Source organism: Oenanthe melanoleuca, chromosome 3 (assembly GCF_029582105.1).
Source record: "Oenanthe melanoleuca isolate GR-GAL-2019-014 chromosome 3, OMel1.0, whole genome shotgun sequence".
Taxonomy (NCBI): Eukaryota; Metazoa; Chordata; class Aves; order Passeriformes; family Muscicapidae; genus Oenanthe; species Oenanthe melanoleuca.
In genome coordinates, this window is record NC_079336.1 from 9,055,347 (window position 1) to 9,081,194 (window position 25,848).

At 48.6% G+C, this 25,848-nt stretch overlaps 1 protein-coding gene across 1 annotated transcript; it reads left to right on the plus strand.

Moving 5' to 3' along the window:
- The first annotated feature begins 594 nt into the window (after window positions 1–594).
- On the plus strand, window positions 595–25,330 carry SDC1 (syndecan 1). Its single transcript, XM_056487758.1, has 5 exons — window positions 595–965; window positions 20,647–20,728; window positions 21,762–22,246; window positions 22,451–22,580; window positions 23,113–25,330. Exons 1-5 carry the CDS (start codon window positions 909–911, stop codon window positions 23,277–23,279), a joined length of 921 nt encoding a protein of 306 aa, XP_056343733.1. The 5' UTR covers window positions 595–908; the 3' UTR covers window positions 23,280–25,330.
- Window positions 25,331–25,848: the final 518 nt, after the last annotated feature.

Consider the following 25,848-nt stretch of genomic DNA (forward strand, 5'->3'; position numbering starts at 1 on the left):
GAGGGAAGGAAGCTCGGCGGGAGCAGTGGCTGTGCCAGAGAGGAAATCTGGGAATGCAGTGGCGGGGAAGCGGCGGCTGCCGGGGGAGAGCGGCTGGGGAGGGGGCACGGGCAGGTACCGGCAGGAAGGGGGGGCTGGGGAGGGGGCACGGGCAGGTACCGGCAGGGAGCGGGGCTGGGGAGGGGGCACGGGCAGGTACCGGCAGGAAGGGGGGGCTGGGGAGGGGGCACGGGCAGGTACCGGCAGGAAGGGGGGGCAGGGGAGGGGGCACGGGCAGGTACCGGCAGGAATGGGGGGGCTGGGGAGGGGGCACGGGCAGGTACCGGCAGGGAGCGGGGCTGGGGAGGGGGCACGGGCAGGTACCGGCAGGGAGCGGGGCTGGGGAGGGGGCACGGGCAGGTACCGGCAGGAATGGGGGCAGGCTGGGGAGGGGGCACGGGCAGGTACCGGCAGGGAGCGGGGCTGGGGAGGGGGCACGGGCAGGTACCGGCAGTAAGGGGGGCTGGGGAGGGGGCACGGGCAGGTACCGGCAGGAAGCGGGGGCGGGCCGGGCCGGGCTGGGGAGCCGGGCCGGGCCGAGGGGAGGGGAGGGGAGCGCGGCGGAGGCGGGGCCGGCCGGGGGGTGGCCGTAAGGTGAAGGTTGTTGCAGTGGGTTCATTAAAAGACAGAGTTCAACTCCTCGCCATCGCAGAGCGCCGCTGGGAGGCTGGTTCGGCTGCGTGCGGAGGGGGGAAATTAATAAAAAAGGAAAAAAACACCAAAGAAAAAAAAAAGAAAGAGAAACCAGAAAAGGGAGGGAGCCCGCAGCTACTTAGAAGAATTCTAAGAGGAGCGGAGCAAGAGCGGCGTTGGAGACGGCGGGAAGCAGGGGCAGGCTGCGCGCTCCCGAGGCCCGGCGAGGAGGAAGGATGATAAACGTGGTGGCCGTGTGGCTCGTGGCCCTTTGCTTCCAGGCTGCTGTCCCGGTGAGCCGAGCGGAGCGGGGCGGGCGCGGCGCACGTGGGGCGGCGGGGCCCGGTGCGTGCGGGACCGGGGCCGGGGCCGGGACCGGGACCGGGGCAGGGTGGGTCGGGCCGGGCCGGGCTGGGGGGACCGCCCGGCTCCCCGCTCCGACGGGCTGGCGCAGGGGAGCGCGGCGATGCCCAGCCCTGCCGGGGTGCAGGGCTGCGGTGGCCTTTGTGCTGGCGGCGGGCTCCAGCCCGGCTGCCCCGGCTGCCTTAATTCAAACCAGACCCGCCGCGGCGGCTCCCGACCTGCCGGCGGCTCCGCCCCGGGGCTGGGGGCGGGCGGGCCGCGCTCCCCGAACCCCTGCACCCCCCGGCCGCGGCGCCCCGCGGCGCTCCGGGCGGGCCGGGGGAATGGAGATGCTCCCGCCGTCCCTCCGGCGTGTCGCGCCCCGCGGGGGCGAGCGGCGGGTCCGGGCGGGCGCTGGCATGCGGCCCTTTGTGGCTCGGCCGTGGCCGGAGTCGCGGCGGCTCCTGCGGCGGGGACGCTGCCGCCGTGCCCCGGAGCCCTTGTGCCTGCGAGCCCCAGCCCCGTGCGGGGCACGCCCGCGCTCCGCTTTCCGCCCCTGAGACTGGAGCGCGGTGCTGCCCGGCGGGCGCACGGCGGTGCCGGGGCTCGGAGCGCGGTGACCCGCGGGGCGAGGCTCGTCCCGCTGCCGTGTCCCGGCAGCCCGGAGCCCCGGTCCCGCAGCAGCAGCCGCCAGGTGTCCTCGGCGGACCGGGGATGGTGGCTCGGCTCCTGCTCCCGCTGCCTTTCCGCGCAGACCCGGCTCCGCAGCGCCCGGAGCGCTGTGCTCGCCGCTCCGGGGCTGTGCTCGCAGCCCGGCGCTGCCGAGCCCCGGGTGCGGGCAGGAGCCCTTGTGGCCGCCCCTCCAGGGGCACAAAGCCCGTCCCTTTCCTCTGAGATGAGCCACACGCTCCTCTGCTTCCCCCGCCAGACCTGAGCGAGCACCTATTGTGGAGTCTTCCCCTTTGGATGAGTTTAGAGGAAAAAGTGGAGCATGAGGTAGTTTGAGCAGGCAGGGCCGTCCAAGTAAAACCGGCAGGTTCTTTTCTTTCTGAAGTGATTGATTTAAAACTTGCCTAGGGATGTACTGCAGCACCGTCAGATAAGGAGTGGCAGAACAAAGTGCACAGTGGGATCCGAACTGCTTGAAATACCTCTGGTTTTGCTGGTTTTGTTCTGCCTGTGAACTTTGCCTGTAGCTCTGGACATGGACCCTCCTAGCCCACATGGCAGTGAGTCCTTATGAGATGGCTAAAAATCACAAACATGTGAGTGTAGGCAGCGCTGTTCCACGGGAGGAGAGCTCTGCTCTCAACTCCTGAGTAAGCTTCTGCTTAATGAAGTGAGAAAACTGAAGTTCATTTGCAGCCTCTGTACTGTATTTGGATAAATTACTAGAAATGATGAGGACATGAAGCAAATGCTTGTCTGGAGTTCTGTGCCTATGAGACACTCAGGGCTGTGGCACTGCAGACCGAGGGGTTTCAGGGGTGAGCAGAAGTCCCTGGGACTCTCCAGGGTGACTCAGCACTGAGGCTGTTTCCCTTCTGGTGATCACATGGCTTTTTTCCCCATGTCAAAATGTCAGTGACAGGGACTACTCTGCCTTTCCCACCCATCTGGAATAATTATGATTTTGCATTGAGTGGCTGAAAACCTCTTGTGTTGGACACAGAAGCAGAGTGACCTTGCACAGTAGTTTGAATCTGCCAGGCTGCAGGGCTGTGGGCATTGCCATGGTTGTGTTGGGCTGTTGGTGTCTGATCATTGGCATGGAGCAAGAAAGTGGCCAAACAATAGTTGTTTTCTTCCTCAGTACTCTTACCTGCAGGAAAGATTGGGGAGGTTCCTGGTGTCCTTCAAGGTGACACTTTATTGCTTGAAACACTCTTCATGAGAGTAATTGCCCTCTGTTGTTATGATGGGGGCGTGGACTTCCTTGAAATAAGAAAGCTGATGCACCTTACCATTTTAACAGTTTAACCTGGTTATTCTCTAAATTGGAAACTTTTATGCTGCCAGGAAGCCAGCTGAGCCCAGATGCACATCCTGCTGCAGGAGGGCAGTGGGCAAGCCAGCCCCTGTGGTGAGAGAAAGAGGGTTCTGATTGTTTCATCTGGTGTAGGTGCATGCTGGTGGTTGACACAAGCTTAGCAGAGCAGGCCAGACCTTTTTCCAAGGGTGATGTCATTCCTATCTGAAGGTAAACTAATTAGAAGAAATTAGGTAGTCCAGCTTGCTTGTTAAACATGCAGGCAGTGGATAAGGAGGAAACACTTTCATCTATAGTAGGCACAGAGCAGTGTCACAGTATTCATTTAGCACTGTAAACAGAGCATATCCATCTGAAAACCGACTTGCTGGTGGCCACCTCCCAGTGAAATGGTGACTGCAGTATCTGGTCAGCTCTGAGCAGGGCAGTGGCAGATGAGCTAGAGTTTGGATGGTCTAAGGGGGCTCTGGTGCAGTTTTGTAGTCTTTGTTCCAGGGTTCTCTCAGTTTCAAGTGGTGAGAAGAACTAACATTTTTAACGGCAGCATTCTGAAATTTCTGGAAACAACAATCCTCTCCTAACAACCTGAGACAAGTTACAGCAAGCGCAAGAAACCTGTAAGCCTTCTAAAATTAAGTTAGTGCACAAACCTGAAATGTAGGCTGCTGTTTTAGCAGCAAAATCTGTCCATTTTAAGTATGTGTTTTGCACTGCCTTTACTCAGATGTCTCCAGGTGGCCTGTATACCAGCACTTTGTCATAACTTTCTTTAGGTGATTCCTGTGTCCAAGAACCATACAAATACCCCTGAGAGGGACATTCCACACTTGTTTCTGGCGTCTGAGGAGCTGGGATTTTAGGCCCTCCTTACAGGGAGGAGGGAGCTCTAGGGAGAGAGAAGATAGGGCCTTTTCCTGAGTAGGTGCTGCCAATTACAAAATTGCAGTGCTTCAGCATTGCAGCGTTAGTGTTTTCGTCCTAATGGCTTTGAGATAATAAAGAGTAGAAGACGTCTAATACAGCACTCCATGACAGCTGAAGATTGATGGGCTTGCTGTGTTCCAGTGGCACTAGTCCCTCAGGACAGCGTTCAGCTGATGCTGAGGCACCCAAATGTAGGTGTCTGTGTATGCTGGGTGCTTAAGCCCTCATTAGAGTCAAGGTGTGATTATCTGACCAGCCCCTGCACGTCTGCTCCAAGGTGAGTTGCTTTGTCAGGGCTTTTTTGGCTAGATCTCAAGTTGCCTATAAGAGGAGCACAAACCCCTTTGGTGCCTTTATCTGAGAGCAATTTAGCTCACAGTGATGGACTTTTTATCTGTGGAAATGTATGGTAACTCTCTCCATAAACAAACAGACTGGACAGGTGTTTTTCCTGCCAGGAGAACTAGCAAAGCAGTGGGGAGCGTCAGCTGCTGGCTAGAACAGCAGCTCTCTCCTGTTCTAGTGTGACTGTAGTCTTGCTCTGCTAAAAGTTGTGGAAGAAATTAGGGATTATAGCTGGGTCCTGTGTCAGCATTCTGAAGTGTGCAGCACATATATGAGCGGAAATATATATGATTGTATTTGGGGGGATGGTTGTGAGCTGTTGAGTAGGCATCAGAGCATTGTAATATTTAAAGACACTGTTTATTTGTGGATTAGATGTGAAGAGCTTTTGTTACTCCCTAGACTTTGATACAGGCAGTGAACTTACAGTGGGGAAGTTGTTTTCACCAACAGTGCAAGAACTTTTGATGTTTCTTATAGGTTCACTTCCAAACTGAGAAGATATTCTTAAATGCAGAAGGCGTGTGGTGCCTCCTTTGGAGTGCTGAGTGTCAGCTTTGTTAACAGGTCCCTAAGTTGGGGCTGGTGATTGTACTTGACTTGAACTGCTGCTGTGCTGGCTACTGGTGTACCGCAGCAAGGAGCCTGGCTGGAAACCTGGGCTGGTGCACTGTCTGCCTGGGGATGCTCATGGAAAAGTTACTGCTCTGCAGAGCCTCACCTCAAGGTGAGATAACATTTGGACCTCCTACAAGCAGCTCTTGTGGGGCAGCATCTGCTAATGTGGTGGTTTCCCAAGCTCTGTTTCTCAAGCAGTGCTTGGCTGCAGTCGGCGTTCTGGGTCTTGTGGAACCGGCACGGGTCCAGAGGAGTCTGTTAGCTTGGGCTCCTTGCCATGCTCGACTGCAATGTTTGTATCTTGCTGCTGAGACCAGTCTCACCAGTGAGGCTTGCTCTGCTGGATGGGAACCAGTGTGTTAGTGGGATTTGGATGGAGCTGGCAACAGAACTTCCCGTTGAGTCACTGGAGCTGCAGTAACAACTGAGTCATGGAGGTGTTGTAAGTCATGGCTTTCCCTGCTGGGCTTCTGCTTAGAAACTCCTTGGGGTATTACCAGTTGAAGAACTCTTGCTGCTTCACCTCTGTGTCCTGCTGCTCTGCTCTCTGGCAGACTTATCTTCTCCATAGCCCATGTTTTTGCAGCATGGTTCTCTTTAATGTCCATTCATTTTGTGTCTTGGTGTTCAGGCTTTTCTAATATTTGAAAAGTCTTCTAGATTGCTCTTGCAGAATGACTCCTGACTAAAACAAGGGTGCTGGTATAACACAGGAAACTGCCTGCCAACCAGTTTAAAATACTCGGGGTATCCTGCCTTGCATGGGGGCTCTGTGTTGTCATACTCCACTGTGTAGCTTTTCTACACTGCCTGTGCAGTACTGTCAATGTCTTGACTGCCAGTCACAGAAGCAAAGGCTGGTTTTTGGCTGTGGGCAGTCCCAGGCACACAGTCCTGTCAGCCAGCCTTCTGCAGAGTACAGCCAGTTCCCAGAGGACTCCTCAGAGAGCACTGGCTCCATCACCTGAGCACACACAGACCATGGCTGGGATGGGGGTTGCTCTTTGTCTGCCTCTGCCACGTGATGAGCTTATTGCCTCTTTTAAATGTGAGGAAACTTGAACTCCATTCCACTTGGAAAAGGAGCGTGCTGAATGCTTTCTGGGCAGCACTGCAGACCCTGATTGTCCTGTGCTGTTACACAGGAAAGCTCTTGCTAATTATTTTCTAATGCTGGTGGCTGTATGCATCCTGGTCAGAGCCAGGCAGCAGCCCCGGTCCAGCCCCTTGCATGCAGGGATTACTGGAGGAGCAGTCTGGAGATTGAAGCCAGAGGTGGGCAGGGGTGAGTGGAGCCAGTCTGCTTTCTAGAGAGCAATGGTGATTAATGTAATGAGTTCCAGATGAGAGCTCTTGTGAAGCTCCATGTCCTAGCAGTGGTGCTGCTGTGGCTGTGTTGTAGGAAGCCTTTGTGTATTCTCTGGGGATCAGAGCTGGCAGCTGCAGTGCTGTAGGAAGAGACTACCTGGCTCTTTCCTGTCCCAGAACAGGATCCCATGCTGCCTTTTTCTGTGCTTTGAGACCAGAAGAGTGGAGAAATACAAATATAGGTATGTATATATTTATAGGGAGAGACATCTGTACCTGCCATGTGCTAGTTGCTGTCCAGCTGACAGCAGGGTTTGGAGGCTGTGTGCCCTGGCCCTAGCAGGATGATCTGGGAGATTTGATACCTATGCTCTGCACAAGCACAGGAGCTCAGAGCAGCCTGTTGATCTACCAAAACATCAGTCTCTGGTAAAAGCATCTGCAGAGGGAGAGAGCCTGTTATCCCATTGACCAGCTAATAGGGATCTTCTTTAGGGACAGAGTCCAGGTTTTCTTCAGTCACGAAGCTGATGGGTAAAAGCTGAAACTAAAGGAACCACAAAGCTTGCTTGAATTCATATCTAGCACAGATGCTAATATATGCAATATTCTTCACTCACTTGCTGTGCTCTGTTGGTTGTGAAACTGTGATAGAGACTCTCAGACCAGCAGATTTGATGGACAAATGAGATCTGTCCACCTCACTGGCTGTAGCAGGAGGTGAGTGGCACCTACACGCGGTGGTGAGGCTTGCATCGAAACTCGCCCGACAGCCCGCAGCTAGACAGCTTTGACTTCTAAATCTCTTTCTGTCCTAACGGAGGAGGAATCATCTAGATCGTGACTACTTTCCCATCAGTGAACAAAGCCCAGAACAAAAGAGGCTGGCTCTGGCATGTCTGGGCAGTGGGAAGGAGTGCTGTGCTATCGGCGCTCGCATCGCCTGACTCATGGCTGCAGAAGGAAGCTGCTGGCTTCATCCTGCACAGCACCCGCTCCCTCGAGCTGCTCAACCTGCTGGAAGCTCCCCACTCTGCAGCTGGAGTTGCACTGAGCTGTGAAACTCTGGTGAGCTTCTTTCTACACAAGCTGGATGATGTGATTATGAATAATTAGAAGTTATTACTCTACTAGCTCAAAAGTGCTAAATGCTCAGTGTGCCCTCTCCCCACCCAGCACGGGTTAAAAAGATTCACCAGACGTTCCTATACTGGTGATTATAAGTATATGTGGTGGGTTGACCCTGGCAGGGCACCAGGTGCACTGAACTTGCTCTGTTACTGCCCTTCTCAGCTGGGCAGGGAGAAAAATATAACAAAAAACTTGTGGGCTGAGATAAGGACAGGGAGAGATCCCTCACTCACCAGTGACCATCACAGGCAAAATGGACTTGGCTTGAGGAAATTAATTTAATTTATTACCAATCAACTCAGAGTAGGATAATGAGAAGTAAACCCAAATCTTAAAAACACCTTGTCCCTGTTTTTTGGCTTAACTTTAATCTAAATTCTCCAGCTTTTCCCCCAGGAGATCCAAGGGGATGGGGAATGGGGACTATGGTCAGTTCATCACATGTTGTCTCTCTGCTCTTCCTTCCTCCTCAGTCTTCCCCTGCTCCAGTGTGGGTCCCTTGCACAGGAGATCTTCTCCAAAGTGATGAGTCCTTCCCGTGGCTGCAGATCTGAATCAGCTGCTCCAGTCTGGATCCATTCCCTGGGGTGCAGTCCTTCAGGAACAGGCTGCTGCAGGGTCACAGGTCTGTCAGCAGGCTGCAGCTGGATCTCTGCTCTGCTGTGGACCTGTGGTCTGTCCTGGCTGGCTGGCAGGCACTGGCTCTGTTGGGCATGGGCAGTTCTGTCTTATTGGAGAAGCCATCCCTGTAGTCCCCCTGCTACCAAAATCTCACCATGCAAACCCAGTACAGGAAAGCACATTAGCCACAAAAGGTGTCTTGTGACTAGCTTAAATGCTAGAGTCACAATTGCATAGGAAATCTGATTTTCTGGCCTATTCTGTGATGCACCCCCTGCACCAGACTGCTTGCCGAGAGCCTTCCTGTGCTTGTTTGGGGGCATGCTGGTTGGCAAGGCTCAAAACTGTGCCATACATCATTCTAATAATGTGGTGCTATTGGTTGTGTTCTAGTGCCTGGGGATGTTCTCTGATATTAATTAATTTACTAGTATAATGTAGCCAGTGGGTCTCTGGCTGCAGGCCCAGAATATTATGAAGTTGAGAAAACTGCAGTATCCAGTAAAAGAAAGTGAAAGTTGACCATAGAGGATCAACTCTTCTGTTGGAAACTGAACCTGTTTTGGATACTTCAGTGAGATAAGCAAGTACAGTTGTGTGAGAAGTCCTGTGTAATCAATCAGTTGAGGTTTATGGGGTGAATGCTACACACCTGAGACAGCATTCAGTGTTGTTGTGATGGTGCTGGTGCATGCCAGTGGTTCAGCCTGTGCTTTTAGACTTGGCCCATAAAGTGGTCCTTCAGCATTTCGTGCTCTGCTTTATTTAGAGGGATAATGTGCTGGCTGGAGTTGGTAGTCAGTGAGTAGGCCTAGAAGTTTATTAATAAAACTAAATAAATACATAATTATATATATATATATATATATATATATATATATATATATATCTTCAACTTAGTGATGTTTGAACAGTGTCTTACAAGTTTGATCTGTTATTACGTCACATCTTGGTTATGCTGATGGTACCTCTTGGTTTGAACTAAGGGACATGTTGTGCTAGGAGTAACTTGGTAGTAAAACATTCACCTTGCCTTGCAATTTTAGCACTGTTTTATGGACTTGTCATGGTGCCTGTCAATCTGCCAGCAGTGGCATTAGTGGTGTTTCTTGTCTCTTAACAGTATAAATGTGCTAAAAAAACACAGGGATGTCCAAATCACAACTTAAAATCTTACAGTTGCCCATATGAGGCAGGAGAGCATCCAGAGTGCACAAACATGGGAGCATCTCCCACTCAACTCCAACCTCCCCACCTGATTTGGTGGCTGCTCTGAAGATGAACAAGCTGTATACCCAAAAATGACTTATCAGGTGATACTTGGATAACAGCTGAGATCAAAAGGAAACTTTGATTTGTCTGCCTTTGTAACAGTCCCTTGTTCAGGGCTCTGCTGTACACATGTGATACGAAACTGTGTGACTGGGTCAGAGTTAGTTTAACCCAGTAGGTGTTTGGTCAAGAAATGCCTGATGTCCATTAATTAAATGAGTGGAACAATAGGTGGCTGGAGCACAATTGAAGCAGCAGGTTTTTTTAAGACTGTTTCTGATGGGAGGATTTCATGTGGTGCTTCATCACTGAAATGATACTTCAACACCCTCTTGACTCAGCATGGAAGCTCTCATAATCTCACTGAGGTGTTGCATAATTTAACTGTGAATGGGGCAACTGCTGTCAGTAAGGAACTGCTGTTAGAACTTGGTAGTATGTGCAGGATTAGCAATGCTTTTGTAAGCCTGAGCACAGAGACCATTAGTGTCAGAGCAGGAAGTGCTGTGAGCTTGATCTGTGCCATTACATGTGGGTAGATCCCTGGCTCTGTGCTCCAGTGGTTGTGAGCACAAATCCAAGGGAATCCATGCAGTCTGAACTGTGTTCTGCCTTAGAATAACTCAGTGAAATCTGGTCCAGCCTGTGCCCAAAGACCATTTGGAGAAAGAGACCAGTGCACCCAAAACACTTGCATGATGCCTTTCTTCAGGGGGTAATGGTGGAAGTGTGTCTTTGAGGAGACTCTTGGGATAGTGGAACAGGGAATTCCTGCTCTGAGAGGTGCCTCCTGCATGTGGTGGAGGTGTTTCAGTCCTTCAGTGAATGGCTTAGTCATGGCAGTGTTAGCAGGGATGACTCCTGCATTATCAACCACCTTGGCTTAGTCAACACTGAGATCCTGTGGATAAAACAAGTGTGATAGCATGCCTCATAATGTGGGGAGAGACTTGATTTCGTCAGGTCTAAGCTGGCAGTGGTGAGCCATAGAAACAAACATACAAAGAGCACCAAGAGTTGTAGAATATACTGAGCTGGAGCTCCACAAGGATCATTGTGTCCACTGTGTGCTAGTGTCAGACCTGCCAGGATGCAGGAACTGCCTTGCATTGGGTCAAACCCAAAATGTAAAGCTGCCTGCATGGTCTGTGTGAGTCCAGCCACTGGCTGTTAATTGAGACTCATGAGTTCATTCTTAAGAGATGGGTGAGCCCTGCTGTGCAAGAACAGAGTCCCTTCAAACTGGTTGGAGCTTAGCTATGACCAAATCAGAGGGGTGCTGTGGAATGCCAACCCTTGGCTCATTTTGCTGCCCAAGTTTCACCTCTGTAGCTCCCTTGCAAATAGTCAAGGTCTTCTGTACCAGACTGACAAGTAACAGCACCAAGGGGTCAGGTTTTGGGGTGTCCCTGGTCCTGCCATCTGGTGTGCACAGAGATTGGTGCCTGTTGCAGCCAGGCAGCTCCTTCTGGGTGCTCCCAGTCCCCTGGCCCATCAGCTCTTCAGTGGGGCTTGTGGTTGAAAGGGCTGGTGGTGGTGCTGCAACTGAGAAGTTGAGTGAGAGATTTATAGTGAAATGCAGCATTCCAAGGGAACACACATCTGGGATGTGTGTATGGAAAATAAAGATTGTTAGCAAAAAAAAGTAATTTCACAAGCATTGGAGACTTCATTTTGCATCCCTCTGAAGAAAAAGTAGAATTTTCACTAAGGCAGCAACCAAGAAGGCCTTGTCTTGGGCAGTTGTCATGATATGAAAGATATGATATAGTGTAAGTTGTGTATGTTAGACTGTGAGCAGATCAGCTGGGAAGGTAAAGCAGAGTTTGATAGCAGCAGGCCTTGCAGCTGGCAGGTGCTTCTGTCAATGGAGTGTGAGCAAATAGAAGGTAACTTCTGTTCTCTTGTGCATATCCGGTTGCTGTAGGATATATCCTCTTATAAAACATTATCTGGCTGTTCCTCTGTAACTAACTGGAGCACCTGGTCAGCTTTTTTGTTGTTGTAAGGCCAAGTATTTATAAGTTTAAGTAGTCTCACTTAGGTTTACCAGTGGCTTTAGCTGAAACCTTTGGTACTCCAGGGTTGCAAGTTCATCTTTCTGCTGAGGTTTAAACAACATCCCAGCCCACAAGTCCTGCCCTAAGTACAAGCTCTTAGTTTGGTACACTAGGGATTTTTGTCAGAAACTTGGATTTCACTAATTTAGTATAGCACTGCAAGCAATTTGCTCAAATTAGCAAGATGTATGTATCAGTAACAGACTGAAAATGCTTCTGTGATCCTCCAAGAATCCTAGAGCTTTGTCTCCTGGTTCCTTGGCATTTCTCATATTGGGAATTGCTGGACTTCAGGGTGGAGAAGAGGGAAACTCCTGGGGTAAGAGCCTGGATTTTTTCCTATCCATGTGTCTGGACAGTGAAGGCTGTTGAATTTCCTCTTGTCTGACAGTTGTTCCTGGCTGTATGTTGGCTTCTCTTCCTCAGTGAAGCTCAACAGCATCTTTCCCCCCCAGAATACTGCATAGCATGGTGATGAGGTGGTTTTGGCTTCACATCCTCTCAGGTCAGAGCACTGTGCAGCTGCAGCACTGCTGGTGCTGTTTGCTGATCACATAGGGCATGGAGCTCATTGGAAATGGGTGCTAGTTCCACCTGCAGAATTGCACAACTTTTGTCTGCAGGAAACAGATGAAACAGCCTTCCCTAGGCCAGAGACACACGTGTTCTGGTGCTGCAGAGAGGCATCAGTGATGGACAGGGTGCCACCACCCTAATTTGAGGACTTGAGGTGCCCCAGACCACATCTTGCTCTCCTACAGCCCCACCTCTGTAGGTGCAGGAGCTCTTGGTGTCCTGGCACGTGGCTGGTGGCCCCACACTGGCCATGGAGCTCACAGGGAGAGCCCAGTCCCAAATGGAGCAAATGGGCACTCCCCACTCGCAGCCCTTCCCTCCAGCCCAGCCTTGGATCCTCCAGCAGCCTCAGGGCAGTGATGGCAGCAGGTCTGCTTCCCTGGGGCTGCCTGGTCTCTGAGCTGTGCAGAGGAGATGGCTTCTCCAGCCCACACATGCTGTTAAGGAGCATCAGGCAGTCTGCAGCCCACTGCTCCACTTGTCAGAAACTCTGGTTCTGTAGCAACTTTAATGCAATGGCAGTCCCCAGTGCTGACTGCTGAGCAGGGCAGTGGGTATCAAGAGATGGGCCAAGGAAAGGAATTTGCCTCCACCACAGGTCAGCTGGTTGGGAATAATTGGCAAGGAACGCTGAGGACATAATCTCAGTGTGTTTATATGTGCTGGAGGCAGCTCTGCAAACTCCAGTCTCTTATTTAAAGTGGCTGTGGCTGTTGATGCCTTGTGCAAGGTGAGTTGCTCTTCCTCACCTGGACTCCACAGCAGGAGGAAGAGGCTGCAGGTATTTAGATACTGTCACTTCTAATTTCTTCTGCTGGCAAGAGGGTCACATTTATCTGTGCTGTAGCTACCAGTGTGTGTGGGTAATGTGGTTTGGGCTGCTGGAGTCCTCTGCTTGATAGGTTTCCATTTCATAAAGATTTTCTGCCTGCCAGCGTGCTCCCCTCCTTAGCCTTGCTTTGTCAGGTTTCAGGGATTGGTGGCCCACCTCTAGCCCCTGCTGAAACCAAGCAATTCTTGGGCTGTTCCTTTCTAAGCAAGCACATAAGTGGCTGTTGCTATAAGAATGAATCTTCTCTGCTGGTTTTGCTACACTGGGAAATAAGAAGTGCTGGGATGACTTTCAGTCAGGTTTTAAGACAAGCTAGGTTTGCCTAGTCTTGACTTAGGCAGCTCACTGCTCCATCTCCCAAGCCAGTTTAAGCAGATTGAAATTAATTTCCCAGGATGGATGGCCTCAGTGAGCTGCACCTACTTTGCACAACCCTTTGAGTTATACATTGGCTGTGGCTTGCTTGTGCTAGCTCAAGAAACAAATGCCTGAACTATCAAGTATGTTAAAGAGCTGCAGGGAAGGATCTTTAAAGAAAAGTGGTTTATAACATAAAACTGAACTGGCTGCTTCTCATGAGATTAGCTGCAGGGAAATGAGCCTTCTCATTAGACTGCATCTTCAAAGCCTGGGCTGCCTTAACGTGGGAGACAGAAGGGACCCCACTCGTGGCCATGCTGTGCCAGCCTGTCACTGGTGCAGAGTTCAGCTGTGTGCCTGCAGTGTGGGATGTGCTGGTCTGCACTGAGATCCAGTCTTTGGCCTGGGCTGGTGTGAGGGAAAGCAGTGTGCAGTCATGGTTTGGTGTATGTGCAGGTGAAGAGGCAGGAGCACAGGCTGTAACTTGCTTCCCTGTATTGCTGAGGGACTGAGCAGCTCCTGTGGAGCTGGAGAGGGAGGGAGAGGCAGCTGAGCTCTGGTGCATCAGATCTGGCATGGAGGGTCCCTGCACAGCTGGGTGCTGTCCCTGCTGAGGAATCCACAGCCCTCTGGGACGCCAGCTACTCAGCTTTGTTCAGCCCTCTCTGATGAAGGATGTTCATCATGATGAAGGATGTTGGTTCCTGTACAGTTCAGGTGGCCCAGGGTGAAAGCAGAGCTGCTCCTGTTCTGTCTGGCCTTTGCTTTGGGCATTCCTGCTCCCAGGAGGACTGGGAGAAGCACTGCTGTGGACATTGTGGAGCAGACATCATGGTGAGCAAACGCTGCAGAGGAGAGCTCTCCCCACAGCCCCTGTCCTGCTGGTGTCTGCAGGAGCCTGGTGGCCCCTGAGCCAGGCTGTGATTTGTGTGCTGCCTGCAGTCTGGTGATGTGCATTTCCATAAAGCAGGCGGGCTGGGGAATGAGTGTCAGCACCCCAGAGCCAGGCTGGGAGTGTGTGAGTGCCTGAGCAGCCCTGGCTGCCAGCTCTGCCCTGTGCCAACACAAACACTTGTGCATTCATGCACTGAGTAGGATTGGGAAACTGGTCCTGCTGGAAAATTCTTTGCATGATATTTTATCCTCTTTTTACTTTTGTTTGGGTTTTTTTTTGTTTGGGTTTTTTTTTCAGGTTTTTTTTTTTTGTTTTTTTTTTTTGTCTTTGTTTTTTCTTTTGTTTTGTTGTTTTGTTTTTTGTTTTTGGGTGTTTTTTTTTTTTTCCCCTCTTATTTAGTCCAACAAGACCAGTTCCCTGGTCTGGTTCACCATGAGAGTGCAGGGGATGGTGCAGGAAGCATGAAGTGACATGTTCTTGTGGAGGTGGGAGTTGAAAGGGCCCTGCTGTACAATGTGAAACTCAGCTGGTGGCGACAGGCTGGTTCGTTTTTGCTCTTGGCATGTTGATTACCGAGTTTCTGCCCGACTTAATTACAAAAGCTGCCCTGTCACTCTAAGGAGAAATGTGAAGCTGCTTGGGCAATAGTGTGGAGCCTCTGGAAGCATTGGGACACTGGCTGCTCTGCCTGTGGAGTGGCTGGATGCTCCTCCCTGGCCAGTGCATCTTGTGCAAAGGATCAGGGTATGCTCCTACAGCTTGAAGGAAGGAGGATCAAAGCCTGTAACAGTGAGCAGTCTGCACTCTGTTCTGTTCTGCCCATAGATCCTAAGAGCTCTCATCCCATTTTGAGCAGCTACTGGAAGGTGTTTTGCTGCCTGTGAGAGCTGAGTGCCAAGAGGAATCTACAGTGTGATGATCAGGGACTTCAAACACAGCCAGACTTCTCCCTCAAAGATAGTTCCTCTTTAGAGTCACCACGCAAAAATAGAAGAGGAGGCCAGTAATGCAATTAACCAAGATTTTCCATATGTGTTTATGCTACTAATGATCTGATAGACAAGCAGCCAGATTAACTGGCTTGCTTACTCCTCTCTGCTAAAGTGGTGCTTGCCTTGCTGAGTGGAAGAGCACCCTTTGCTTTCCACTTGCTTCTCTTTGGAGGGAGCACCCTCTGAGCCTCACCAGCCTTGCTCCAGGTGACAGGTTGGTGCATGGAAGGTGGGGATGCTGAAGTTTGCTGATACACATCAAAAGGTTATTGAGGGTGCAGGGGAGCACACCATCTGAAGCAGGGACTAAGAGCTGCTGGTGACTCAGTTTGGAGAATCATAGAAGGGTTTAGGTTGGAAGGGACCATCAGATCACCTAGTTCCAACACCCTTGTCATCAAGGCAGTCCCTGATTCGAACACTAGCCAGGGATAAAATACTGCTTGAATCTAGGCTGTCCAGCCCCTGCACTTCTTGTGGGGTGGTTTTTAGCTGTCTTTGTGCTCTTTGGCCTGTGCTATTAGTCTGCATCTTTGGCTCCTCTAGGAAGAGAAATGCTTCATTAACTTACATGAGAACCAAGGAGCACCAGGGTTTATTTTGAACAGTAGAGCAGCAGGAGAAACAACTGCAAGAGAATTTAGGTGAGGTGGTCCCACACTGCTGCTGAATTCTGATATAGCAGGCTTGCATGCAAGCTTTACTCTTGACTTGCCATATAAAAACATCTCTTTCTGCTATTCCAGAATTATGGCTGACTTAAAAGAGCTGGTCTGCATGGCCAACTCAATTCCCAGGTCTGTGAAAGAAGGAGGATAGATGAGGTTGCTGCTGGTGGGTTTTATGGGGGTTTTTTTGGTTGTTTGGGTGGTTTTCTTTTTAATTTTTTCCCCCCCTTAATCATTTAAACTGTCTCCCAGCCATGAACATCTGGGATTGGAGTTAATTGTGCATGGGCTATTAACTGCAGAATATCAAGGTTTAACAAAGCTAAAGTTTCCTTCAGCAGGTGGTTTTGTCTTCCCCCCACACTAATACCAATATTACATTGAGGTTAAAGCTCTTCAGGCTGCTCTGCCTCAGATAGCATTTCTTCAGTGTATAGGAAAAGGTGAAAGACAAACCTTTCTGTTTGAATTTATTTAAGAATTAATTGTTCAAATCCTTGTGAAAGTGTTCTTCTAGATGCTCTATTGTAGCCAAATTACAGGGCAAATGCTTGTCTTGCTCATGTACATCTCTTAAACAAGAGCAAGCTTTTGGTTTTCCTTCCCTTGCAGTTGGAATACTCTTGCAGGATGATTAGGAAGGTGTTTGAGGTGGGAGAGCTCATTACAGTTCATTCTTTTTCAGCTGAGTAAGAAGGATTTGTTAGGAGAAATAAATGTGCAAATTTAACAGCGTTATTCAGATAATGGAGGATTTCAAGTGTTTTTGACACTGCAGATCACTAACTGGATTAATAAGAGTTGGATACAAATCAGCCTTAATCTAGTTAAGGGCTTGTAGCAGCTTGTGGCAAAGCCAGTGGTTTTGCTTACCTCAAAGAGCAATTTGAGAAAAGCTCTTTCCTTTTGCATGCATCAAATTAAATAAATGTGGTTCCCAGTTGGGGCAGGGTTAGATCAACTAATCAACTACAAATCCCCCCCTCATCATGAGAGTGCTTCAGATCTCTGCTGTGACAGGAGGCAGCTCTGTAGCAGCTGATGGGCTAAACCAGAAAGACTCATGCTTTGAGACTCTGACCAAGATGAAGACTGAAGAATAGTTAAAATGATAATTTAAAAAAGAAAAACAGTCTGGACTGTCGGCCTTCTGGATCCAATAATATTGCTAATGAGTTGTGAAAGCCTGGCCCATTGTTGATTAAATTGAAGATGCCACTAAGCAGCTTTCTGGTTGTCCCAGCAGAACTGAATAAGTATTGTTCTGCAACAATGCAGTGCTCAGCAAGAGCAGAAGCTAAGAGTCACCCCAGGGTATCCCCAGCCAGGCTGCTTTGATCCCTGAGGAAGAGGGTCTTCCACTGGTTAATGAGAACTGGTTAAAGCATATCAAAAACACGGTTCAAAATGCTACCCCTCACATGCAACTGAATTCAGTGACAGAAAATCAAAAGCACTGGGCAAGTATTTCCAACCAGTTGTCTGAACTGCTAAAAAAGCCCCAACAAAGCCATACAAGCTTGTTAAATAGCAAAAAAGCAACATGTTGTAGGTGCTTGATAAGAATGTAAAGATTTTTTTACTAGAGTACATCAGAGATCTTTCAAAGGATCCACTGGCTAAAAGGTAGAGTAAGTTTGTTTTAAGCTGGAATTATTTTCAGCTCTTTGGTATGATAGCATAACCCAGTGTTCTGTGCCCCTAATCCTCTTGGCTAATCAAAACCTTTCCCATTGGTGTAAGTCAGCTTCAATAAAAGGTCATGGAAAAACCTTGGCCATGAGGTGTTTGTTGTTTGAACAGCACAGTCTGTCTTCCTGATGCAAACCCAAATCAGTTCAGTCCCTTCCAGCACTGTCCTGAGTCAGTGTTTTCTAACCTTGCTGTGTCTGAAATCCTCCAGCAGCAGATCATTATAGAAGCATGGCCTTTCTGCAGTGCTTGTGTTTGGTGGGGAGGTTACTGTCCCCATTGAAGCTGTAATTTATGGAGCAAGAAATGCAATCTTTATATAACCATACAGTTACATAAATTGGGCAAATGTTCCTTAATGCTCATGTGTCGTGAAATTGGATGATGTCATGAAATTGCAGCACTTGGTGGGTATTCTGACTGCTATCCACATGTGCACAATGCTTTGCTGTCCCTTGAGTATTTGGGCCAAAGGAAGTCCCTCCCAGATCCCAAGCCTGGTCAAAGGGAGAGGTGCCACAAATGCCCAGAGGAGCAGCTGGGGACAAAGCCCTTTGGGACATCTAACTTCAGTAAGTTCTCATATGAAAGTGTGGAAAGCAGGCTTTAGTGATCCTGATTCGTGTTTTTTATTATTCTCTTCAGTGCAGCAGCCAACCTGATGGGACTTGGGCTGCTCTGAGTCTGCTGTTGTGTTTGGAGGGGGGATGCTGGGCAGCTCTGCGCTGGAGCACCACTGGGTGTCCACTGGGTGTCCACTGGTTTAGACTGGGCTGCACTGGGCTTCTGCCCCCTGAGGAGAACCTCACTGTCCCTGCTCAGGTGCAGAAGTCAGGCTAGGAATCAGACAGGTACATTGCAAAGGAGAAGCAGAGCTTGCAGCAGCCTGGGAAGATGCTCAGAGCTCAGGTTGAGGGGACTCTAAGGGTAGGGTGGCTGGACACACCCTGTAAAAACAAAGTGTGGCACAGCTGAACAAGCCTTGCTATTAACCCCTCAAGGGGAAGGGGTGCAGGCTCAATAGTCAAGATCAAGAGTTGCCATTTTATTTCTGGACAGTCTGTGATCTTTTCAGCAGGGCTGTTGAGGTCTGCAGACAATCAGTCTGTCCAGGTGTTGGAAATCTGTATGAGCTGCCCCTGAACATTTGGGGGGAAGGTAGCCTTGATCCTAGCTGAAGGTGTATGGTGATACAATCTTAAGCTGTATGGGCAGTCCCTTACTTCAATAAAAACTGGAGAGTTTGCCTTCTAGCTGCTTCAAGAAGTCTTCCCAAGGGAGGAGAATGCAACGCCCACCTTTAGCAGCACCTTTCCCTTCTGCACTCAGCCAGGCTGGGGGAAAGAACAAAGGGTTGTGCTTGCCACTGCTGGTGTGAGAAGGGAGGGAGAAAATTGGTCCCCAGCCCCCCATCAACTAAAACTGCAATTTCTAAGTCCTCTCTGATGTTCTGAACGTGCTGGAAAGGGCACATGAGGGAGCTGAGTTTGGGCAGCCTGGCAGTTCTTTCTTTATTCTTTATGCACCAACAGTTCGTACTCTTTAATATTTGAAGTGTAGTGAGATCAGCCTGTGTGAGTCACCACCCTTCCACACAAGAAGGAAAACACACTGGAAGTACTTATCTGACCTACTTTCTGTGTGTGGAAGGGTGCAAAAGCACAGTGCAAACAAGCAGGGACAAATCTAGAAATCAAAATTACCTCATGGCTTGCAGTTAAGCAAGAGATCGAAGGGCAATTCACTCTAGAAATATGCTTGCAGAAGCTTAAAGAATAGTGCTTTGGTTTATTTCCAGTAGGGAAGGAAAGAGCTTAAAATTTTTATGTCTATATGATGGGCTTTTGTTCATATTTTCTTGTTATTTAAAAAAAAAATCATAACTGCAATAATTGCATATAAGGGGTAAGATCTTGGGGCTGAAAAGGCTAGTGGCAACTTGGTTACTTGTCTTCAGAGAGGTGGAATCTAGTGGGCTAGTTAGGTTAACCACCTTGGAAACCAATTCTGTGGAATTGTGGGGAATGGATAAGGTATTAAGGATGGAAGAGAAAACTGGACAACCTGGTATCTTAAGAATAAGGAGATGGGACAAATAAACATATCCATTGCAGTGAAGTGACATCTACAGAGCTAGGTTGTTTTGACAGTACACACTGATGCTGGCTTACTTCTTCCTGGGATGAGGATGAATGTTATATTCATTTTTAAGTGGCACTATGTTAATGCAAGGAGAGAAATACAGTGGGCCTGGCTGCAAAACTGGCAAGAATATGTCTCCTTTTTTACATAATAAAATGAGAGTTTGCACTTCTTGGGATCATAGGGATCCCACAGCTTGGATGATTCAATGTGACATCTAAACTTGCAGATGGCAGTGTTGGAAAGGGGTGACGAAGGTGACTTGAGGCTGGGACAGAAGTCAAAATTTGTGAAAACAGGGAGTGTAGTTGGATATCCAAAAGATGAGATTTGGAAGAAGTGACTTACAGGGCATTGGTTTGAAATGTGAGAAGGGAAATGACTGGTTAGGCAATGGTAGCTCTGCAGGAATAAACCTGAGGCTGGTTGTGGTGATAGGAGCAGTAAGTGTGTGCAGCACAGGCCAATGAGATGCATGAAGTAATCATTCTGTAATTACTAATTAGCAAACACTAAAAGAGTGCTGTCCTCTTTGGAGATCCTGGGTAGCTTTGAGTTTGACAAACATAGAACAGGGGTTTGGCCTCTTGTTTCAGCAACTGAAGTTCAGTCTGCTTAGTGCACTCCTTGGGGTGTGGATGGAGAAAACTCAGGGCTTATTCTCCAACAGTGAAGGCTGGCTTCTATCTCTGGGCTTATTTTGAGTTCCCACTCTTAATAAAAAGGGACTTTGGTTCTCCTTCCAGCAAGGTGCTGTAATTCCAAATATGTGAACAGTATTTGAGTCAGAAAGGGAAAGAAGACCAAACTACTTTGCCTCCCCTTCCCTCCTGCTCCTTAGAATTGATGCAGTGATTTGCAGATGGAGTGGTTGGTAGGTAGGGAAGGCACAAACAGCAGCTGACACAGGCTGGCAAGGACTGAGCATTGCCTGGATGCAGCACTGAATGATTCCTTGCTTTCTTCTTTCCCAAAGCAACTGCAGCCTGGAAGCAGTGCAGAGAAGGGAGACAGCAAGACTGACCTTTCCAGCACCAAACAGACTAACCAGAGCTACTCTTTTGGGGAGGAGAGCTGGAATGAGGGGAGATGAAAAAATGTAATATGAACAAAAAAAGTGTGTGACCTCTAGGAACCCCTCGAGGATTCTGTGCAAGCAGCCTTCAATCTTATCACTGACACATCTTTTTATTCTTTTCTTTAAAGCAAACTACAAATCTGAACCTTCCCCCTGAAGACCTTGATTCATCTGGTGATGAAGATGATGCATTCTCAGGTTCAGGTGCAGGTGAGTTTTCAGCACTTGTGCTGGTAGTGCTTGATCCCTCCAGGATGTGGTAACAGAGATCTCAGGAAGCACTCAAGTGAAGGAGGGCAGAGGGAGGAACCCACACACACCCCCACCCCAGAATATGAGAGCTGGGAACAGAGAAAGGGCCTAACCTATTAATCTGGTGTTCCTTGAGATGCTGACAGTCAGTAGAAAAGAGCTGTAGGAGACTTGAAAGGGGGCAGAAGCAGAGGTAGACTCCATGTGACTGCTAATGTGAGATGCTGTGTGAAGAATGTTATGAAACTGGAGTGATTCTTCACTCCTGGGGAAGAGAAATCATAACAAGGCCCCTTATGAGCAGGTAGGAGATAATGTTTGAGGTGTGTAAAGCCCAGCCTAGCAACAGGTATCAAATGCAAACTATCTGTCATCAGATATGCATGTTCCCACAGGCCATCATTTTTTATGAGTGACAAAGGGGATTTAGGGTAGGAGAAAAAGTCTATAAAATGATTGCTGAACTGCATGAGAGACCCTTGGTGTTCAGTGCTGAAGTTGAGGGGATGCTAGTGAGAAAAGAGCAAGCTATTGAAAGCAGAATGATGCTATCCTTCTGCTTCTTTCCAACCACAGGCTTGTATTTTAGATTAAACTCTGCAGAAATTAAGACCCTGAAATCAGTGCCAAATATGGTGGAGACTGAAGGTGTGACTGGATCAAATAAAAGCATTTATGGAAAAAGACTCAGATAACCACCCTGAGGAACCAGTGTACTGAAAGCAGATTTTCCTTGTCAACCTCACCACAAACAGACAGGCACTTTTCTTGGGGTGAAGCAGATGACTAACAAAGCATTGCTGAATAGCACATTGGTCTGCCCCTTCCTTATTCCACTGAAAAGGATGAGGAATTACAAACTGAACTGGTGTTACTATGAAAATAGACTTTGAAGGTTAAGCATCCTCCTTAGACCAGTGTCCTGAAGTACTATTAACAGGCATCTAAACTGGCCAAGGATAATATTTTTGTTTGTCTGTTTGTTTTGCAGGTCCTCTGACCGACCAGTCTCGCACCTGGAGAATCCCAGGAGAATCAGTTAATTCCTCAGTACTGGCAGCACCAGTGGATTTCAGTGAACAGCCATTTCCTGGGATTGAGAGCAGAACTGAAAAAGAAGTAATATCTCCTTCTGCAACCAGTAATGTGGTGACAGAGGCACCAGTTGTAGCTGTGAAGGATGAAGTGTCCATCCTGGGCTCCCCTGATGGGAAACCAACAAGTTTTGTGGTCACAACAACAGTGAGAAGCCCCACTGCTCACTTCCCTTCCCTGGTTCATGTGACTCCTTCAGGAGCCTCTGCTGTGGTCCATGAACCTCAGGTGCCCAGCTCTGTGCCAGACACCAGGGAGATGCCTGAGCCCCACCCCACTGTCCATGGGGAGGGAGATGTTGCTGCCACCCCTGCAGCCACAGCTCCAAGGGATGCTGTTCCCACACATGAGGAGGTTTCTGAAGATGGCTCTGGAGACCCGGTGAGGCTCACACTTCTGACACCCTTCCCAGGGAGATGTCTGTGTTAGCATGTGGTAAATTGGTTTGGTGGGAACAGTGTTAATTTGTCAAAAACACTGATTGGTTTAATAGCTTGTGTTGATGGAGGGTTTTAGATGAGAAAAACAATGCTCTGGAAAGTCTCCAGAAACAGGCATGAATAACCTGCCTTGTGTGTCCAACAGGGAGACTTCATCCTGACTAAAGAGGAGGATTCTGTCCCCACCCAGAACTCAGAAGTACTGGCTGACTCTGAGAGGAATGCCAAAGCAGCAGGAGCCTCGGGAATCATGGACAGAAAAGAAGTTCTTGGAGGTACCAAATATTTTGCATTTCTCATTGCTAGAAGCAGGTTCCTGTAGGAGTCTTCAGGCAGCAGAAGCTGCAGTTGTGCAAATCTCTGAGCAAGGAAGCCAACCTTTTATGTTAGACCTCTGAAAGGAGGGTGATGATTCTGTCTTGTCAGAACCCTAACAGGGGCAAATATTAGTCTGCTAATAGCAGCTAGCAGTGGCTGCTTTATCTGCAGCTTTGTTTAAACCTCTTCCTTCACTCCTCTGAAAAATGACAGTAAAATGTCTCTGCTGCTGCCTCAGTCAAATTACCAGGGTTGAACACCATAGCCTTGTGTGCTTTGCAGCAGGGCCCAGTGGAGATCCACGTCCCTGGGACTGGCTGCTGTATTTGAGCAGCTTGGTAGTGGTGCTTGGTTTGGGAGGGGACAGAAGGACAAATTAATTTAAGTCATTAAGCCAGGGAAGGTAAGGAACAATCTGAAACTTAAAATCATAGTAGCACTATCTGGAATGGCATCTAGAGTAATCTCTGTCTTTTTCTCCCCTTCCAGGAGTTATTGCTGGAGGACTTGTAGGCTTGGTGTTTGCAGTGTTTCTAGTTGCATTTATGCTGTACAGAATGAAGAAAAAAGATGAAGGCAGCTATTCACTGGATGAACCAAAACAGTCTAACGGAGGATACCAAAAACCACACAAACAAGAGGAATTCTATGCATAAACACTGATCTTCAGGACACTTCTTATTCCATCTTTCTTGGACTCTTCTCTCCCTGCACGTGGACCTCCTAGTGTGCTTTGCATTAAACTTAAGCCATATGATCATTGGGTTATTTGCCCTTACCACTTTGCCATTGGAAATTTTATAACTACAAAGTAGATCTGGATTCATTGAACATTCCCTGCTTTCTTGCACAACTTTTTTTTTTTTTTTTTTTTTTTTTCAAACAGAATTGGAACTGCAAGTTCCTAAACTCACTTTGGTTTATCTAAAGACTGCTGGGACAGGCGGTGGGGAGAGGATAAGGGAGCACTGTATGTATAAAACTCTTGATATTTAGGGAAAGGGCTAATAAGAATAACCAATTATCAGTGCCCAGATTCTGTATAGCAGGGATCCTTCCTATTTAACTCATAGATGTGTTTTGAGTGTAACAAGTGGCTGTGGCAGACATTTGGTACACTGCTATCCTCTAGCTCTTTCTGACAGCTGTATTTGGAGCACTTAATGCCTATGAAACATCAAGCTGAACTTGATCTCTGCCAAAAGGAGGTGTGAGGGGCAGGGTAAACAAATGATTATCACATGATTTAAAATAACTTACATTTTGGAAGCATTATCCCATACTCAGAACCAGCTCATAAGCAGTTGATACATACTCTAGCAAAAAGCAAACCCCAAAGCTAAGCCAAGAGTTAACTTTACCAATAGTGTTGGGCTGTCCCACTACCCCCCCCTTCTCTCTCTCTCTCAAGGTGTAGGCAAGAAGTAGGTTTTTCTGAGCAGTCTCACCTCAGGCATTCCTTTCCCAGTGCCAGGCTGAGGCTGGCTGTGCTGCTGGAGCTGATTTACCCGTGCAGTGCCAGGTGCCTGGGGCAGTGCTGTGGCTGTCTGGGAGCCCTCTGTGCCACAGGGTGCCCTGGCACACAGGCTGGGAGGTGGGAATGCACTCCTGACTGCAGCTGGGGAGCAGAGAAACACCTGGGATGGGCCTGGGGAAGGCTGAGTGTGCGTGGCCTTAAGCAGATGCAGCATTGGTGTGCCTGACTCTGGCTGCTCCAGAGCAGCTCCCTGGGAGCTGTTCCTGCACTTGGGAGAGAAGCCCCTCCAGGATGGCAGTGCAAGGGCAGAGGAGCCTCTCCTGGGCCAAGTCTGGCTGGCTGGAGCTGTGTGTGGTCAGAGTGCTGTCAGGTGCCAGGCAGAGTGTCCCAGACCCAGCGAGCACAGTGTGGAGTTCTGCACCAGCCTTGCTCTGCTCTGCCTCTGGCAGCTCTTCCACTTCAGTTCCTCATCACTCAGTGCAGAAGGCGTGGGGTGGGTGCAGGAGTGTTTGCAACTGGTGTAAATATTTGTACTGTTGAGCCAGAGGGAATGGTCCCAGTGTATTGGACAATATTGCAACAGCTGGTACAAATGTTGCACAGTAACAGACAAAAACCTGTGTAATTTAAATGAAGTATAAAACACTCCTGAGCTGCCATGCAGCTAAAATTGGTGCCTTCTCTGCAAACACAAGGAAAAAAACCCAAAATGTCTTGATTCCAAACTCTTCTTTATGCACACAGACAACTTGTGCATATGTGTAGCTGGCTGTTTTTTTAAGTAAAGCTGCAACAACCATTATGTTTTTTTGTTAGGGTTATTTTGTTTTCAGTTTTTTTGTTTTGGGTTTGTTTGTTTGTTTTTTTTTTTTTTTTTACTGAACGAATTTTTGTAGGTTAATGCAATGACCAGATGGTGTTAATTTCAGCTGTAATTCTTTGCTTTGTATAGGAATGTAGAAATGTTTGATAGGTCTATGTATGAAAAGGTTCTTGTAAAGCACAGGAAGATAAAGTAGTAAAATTCAGTTGTACCTCACAACCTTGTTAGGGGGAAAGGAAAAAAACTGTATATTTTGGTAGTCTTAACTGACAGTTTGTGAAACAAACATGACATTCTGTGTTATTTAAGTGGTACAAATGAAATATGAGTTCTGACAGAAGATACAACATTGGGTTATTTGTATGCCATGTAAAGGTATACTGCAATAAATGGCATTTTGGCAAGAATGTGTCTGACACAATCTGTCTGTGAACACTGATGTGTAGAATACTTCAAGACGTAGATGCTGTTTTTAAGAGTGCCTAGGTCCTTAAGGAGTTGGGTTACAGAACTGTAGATTTTGGGGCTAAAGACACAGGTTTTGGGGCTAAAGCATTTGAAGGGGGGGAGTGTGGGCTGCCTTCCCTTCCATCCTGCCTTGGGTGTCCTGGTTGCTGCAGATGTTGGTCTGGGATACAAATGGGCTCTGGTGGAGACTTGAATGAAATGGCTTTGTTAGAGCCCTGCAACATTTCATGCTGGTTCTGATTTTGGGGCCTCTCTTTGTGCAGGGTGTCTCCATCCCCAAATGGTGATAAAAGCTGCAAATCTTCCACAGGGCTCCTTCTCCTGGTCTTCTGCCCCCAGGGGTTTGAGAGCAGAGAGGAGCCCCAAGCCTGTATTAAAATCTGCTTTCCAGGACCAATTGGAGATTGTGCCCCCAAGGAATGAGAACAGAGCAGGCCTGTCCTCAGTGTTCTGCTGT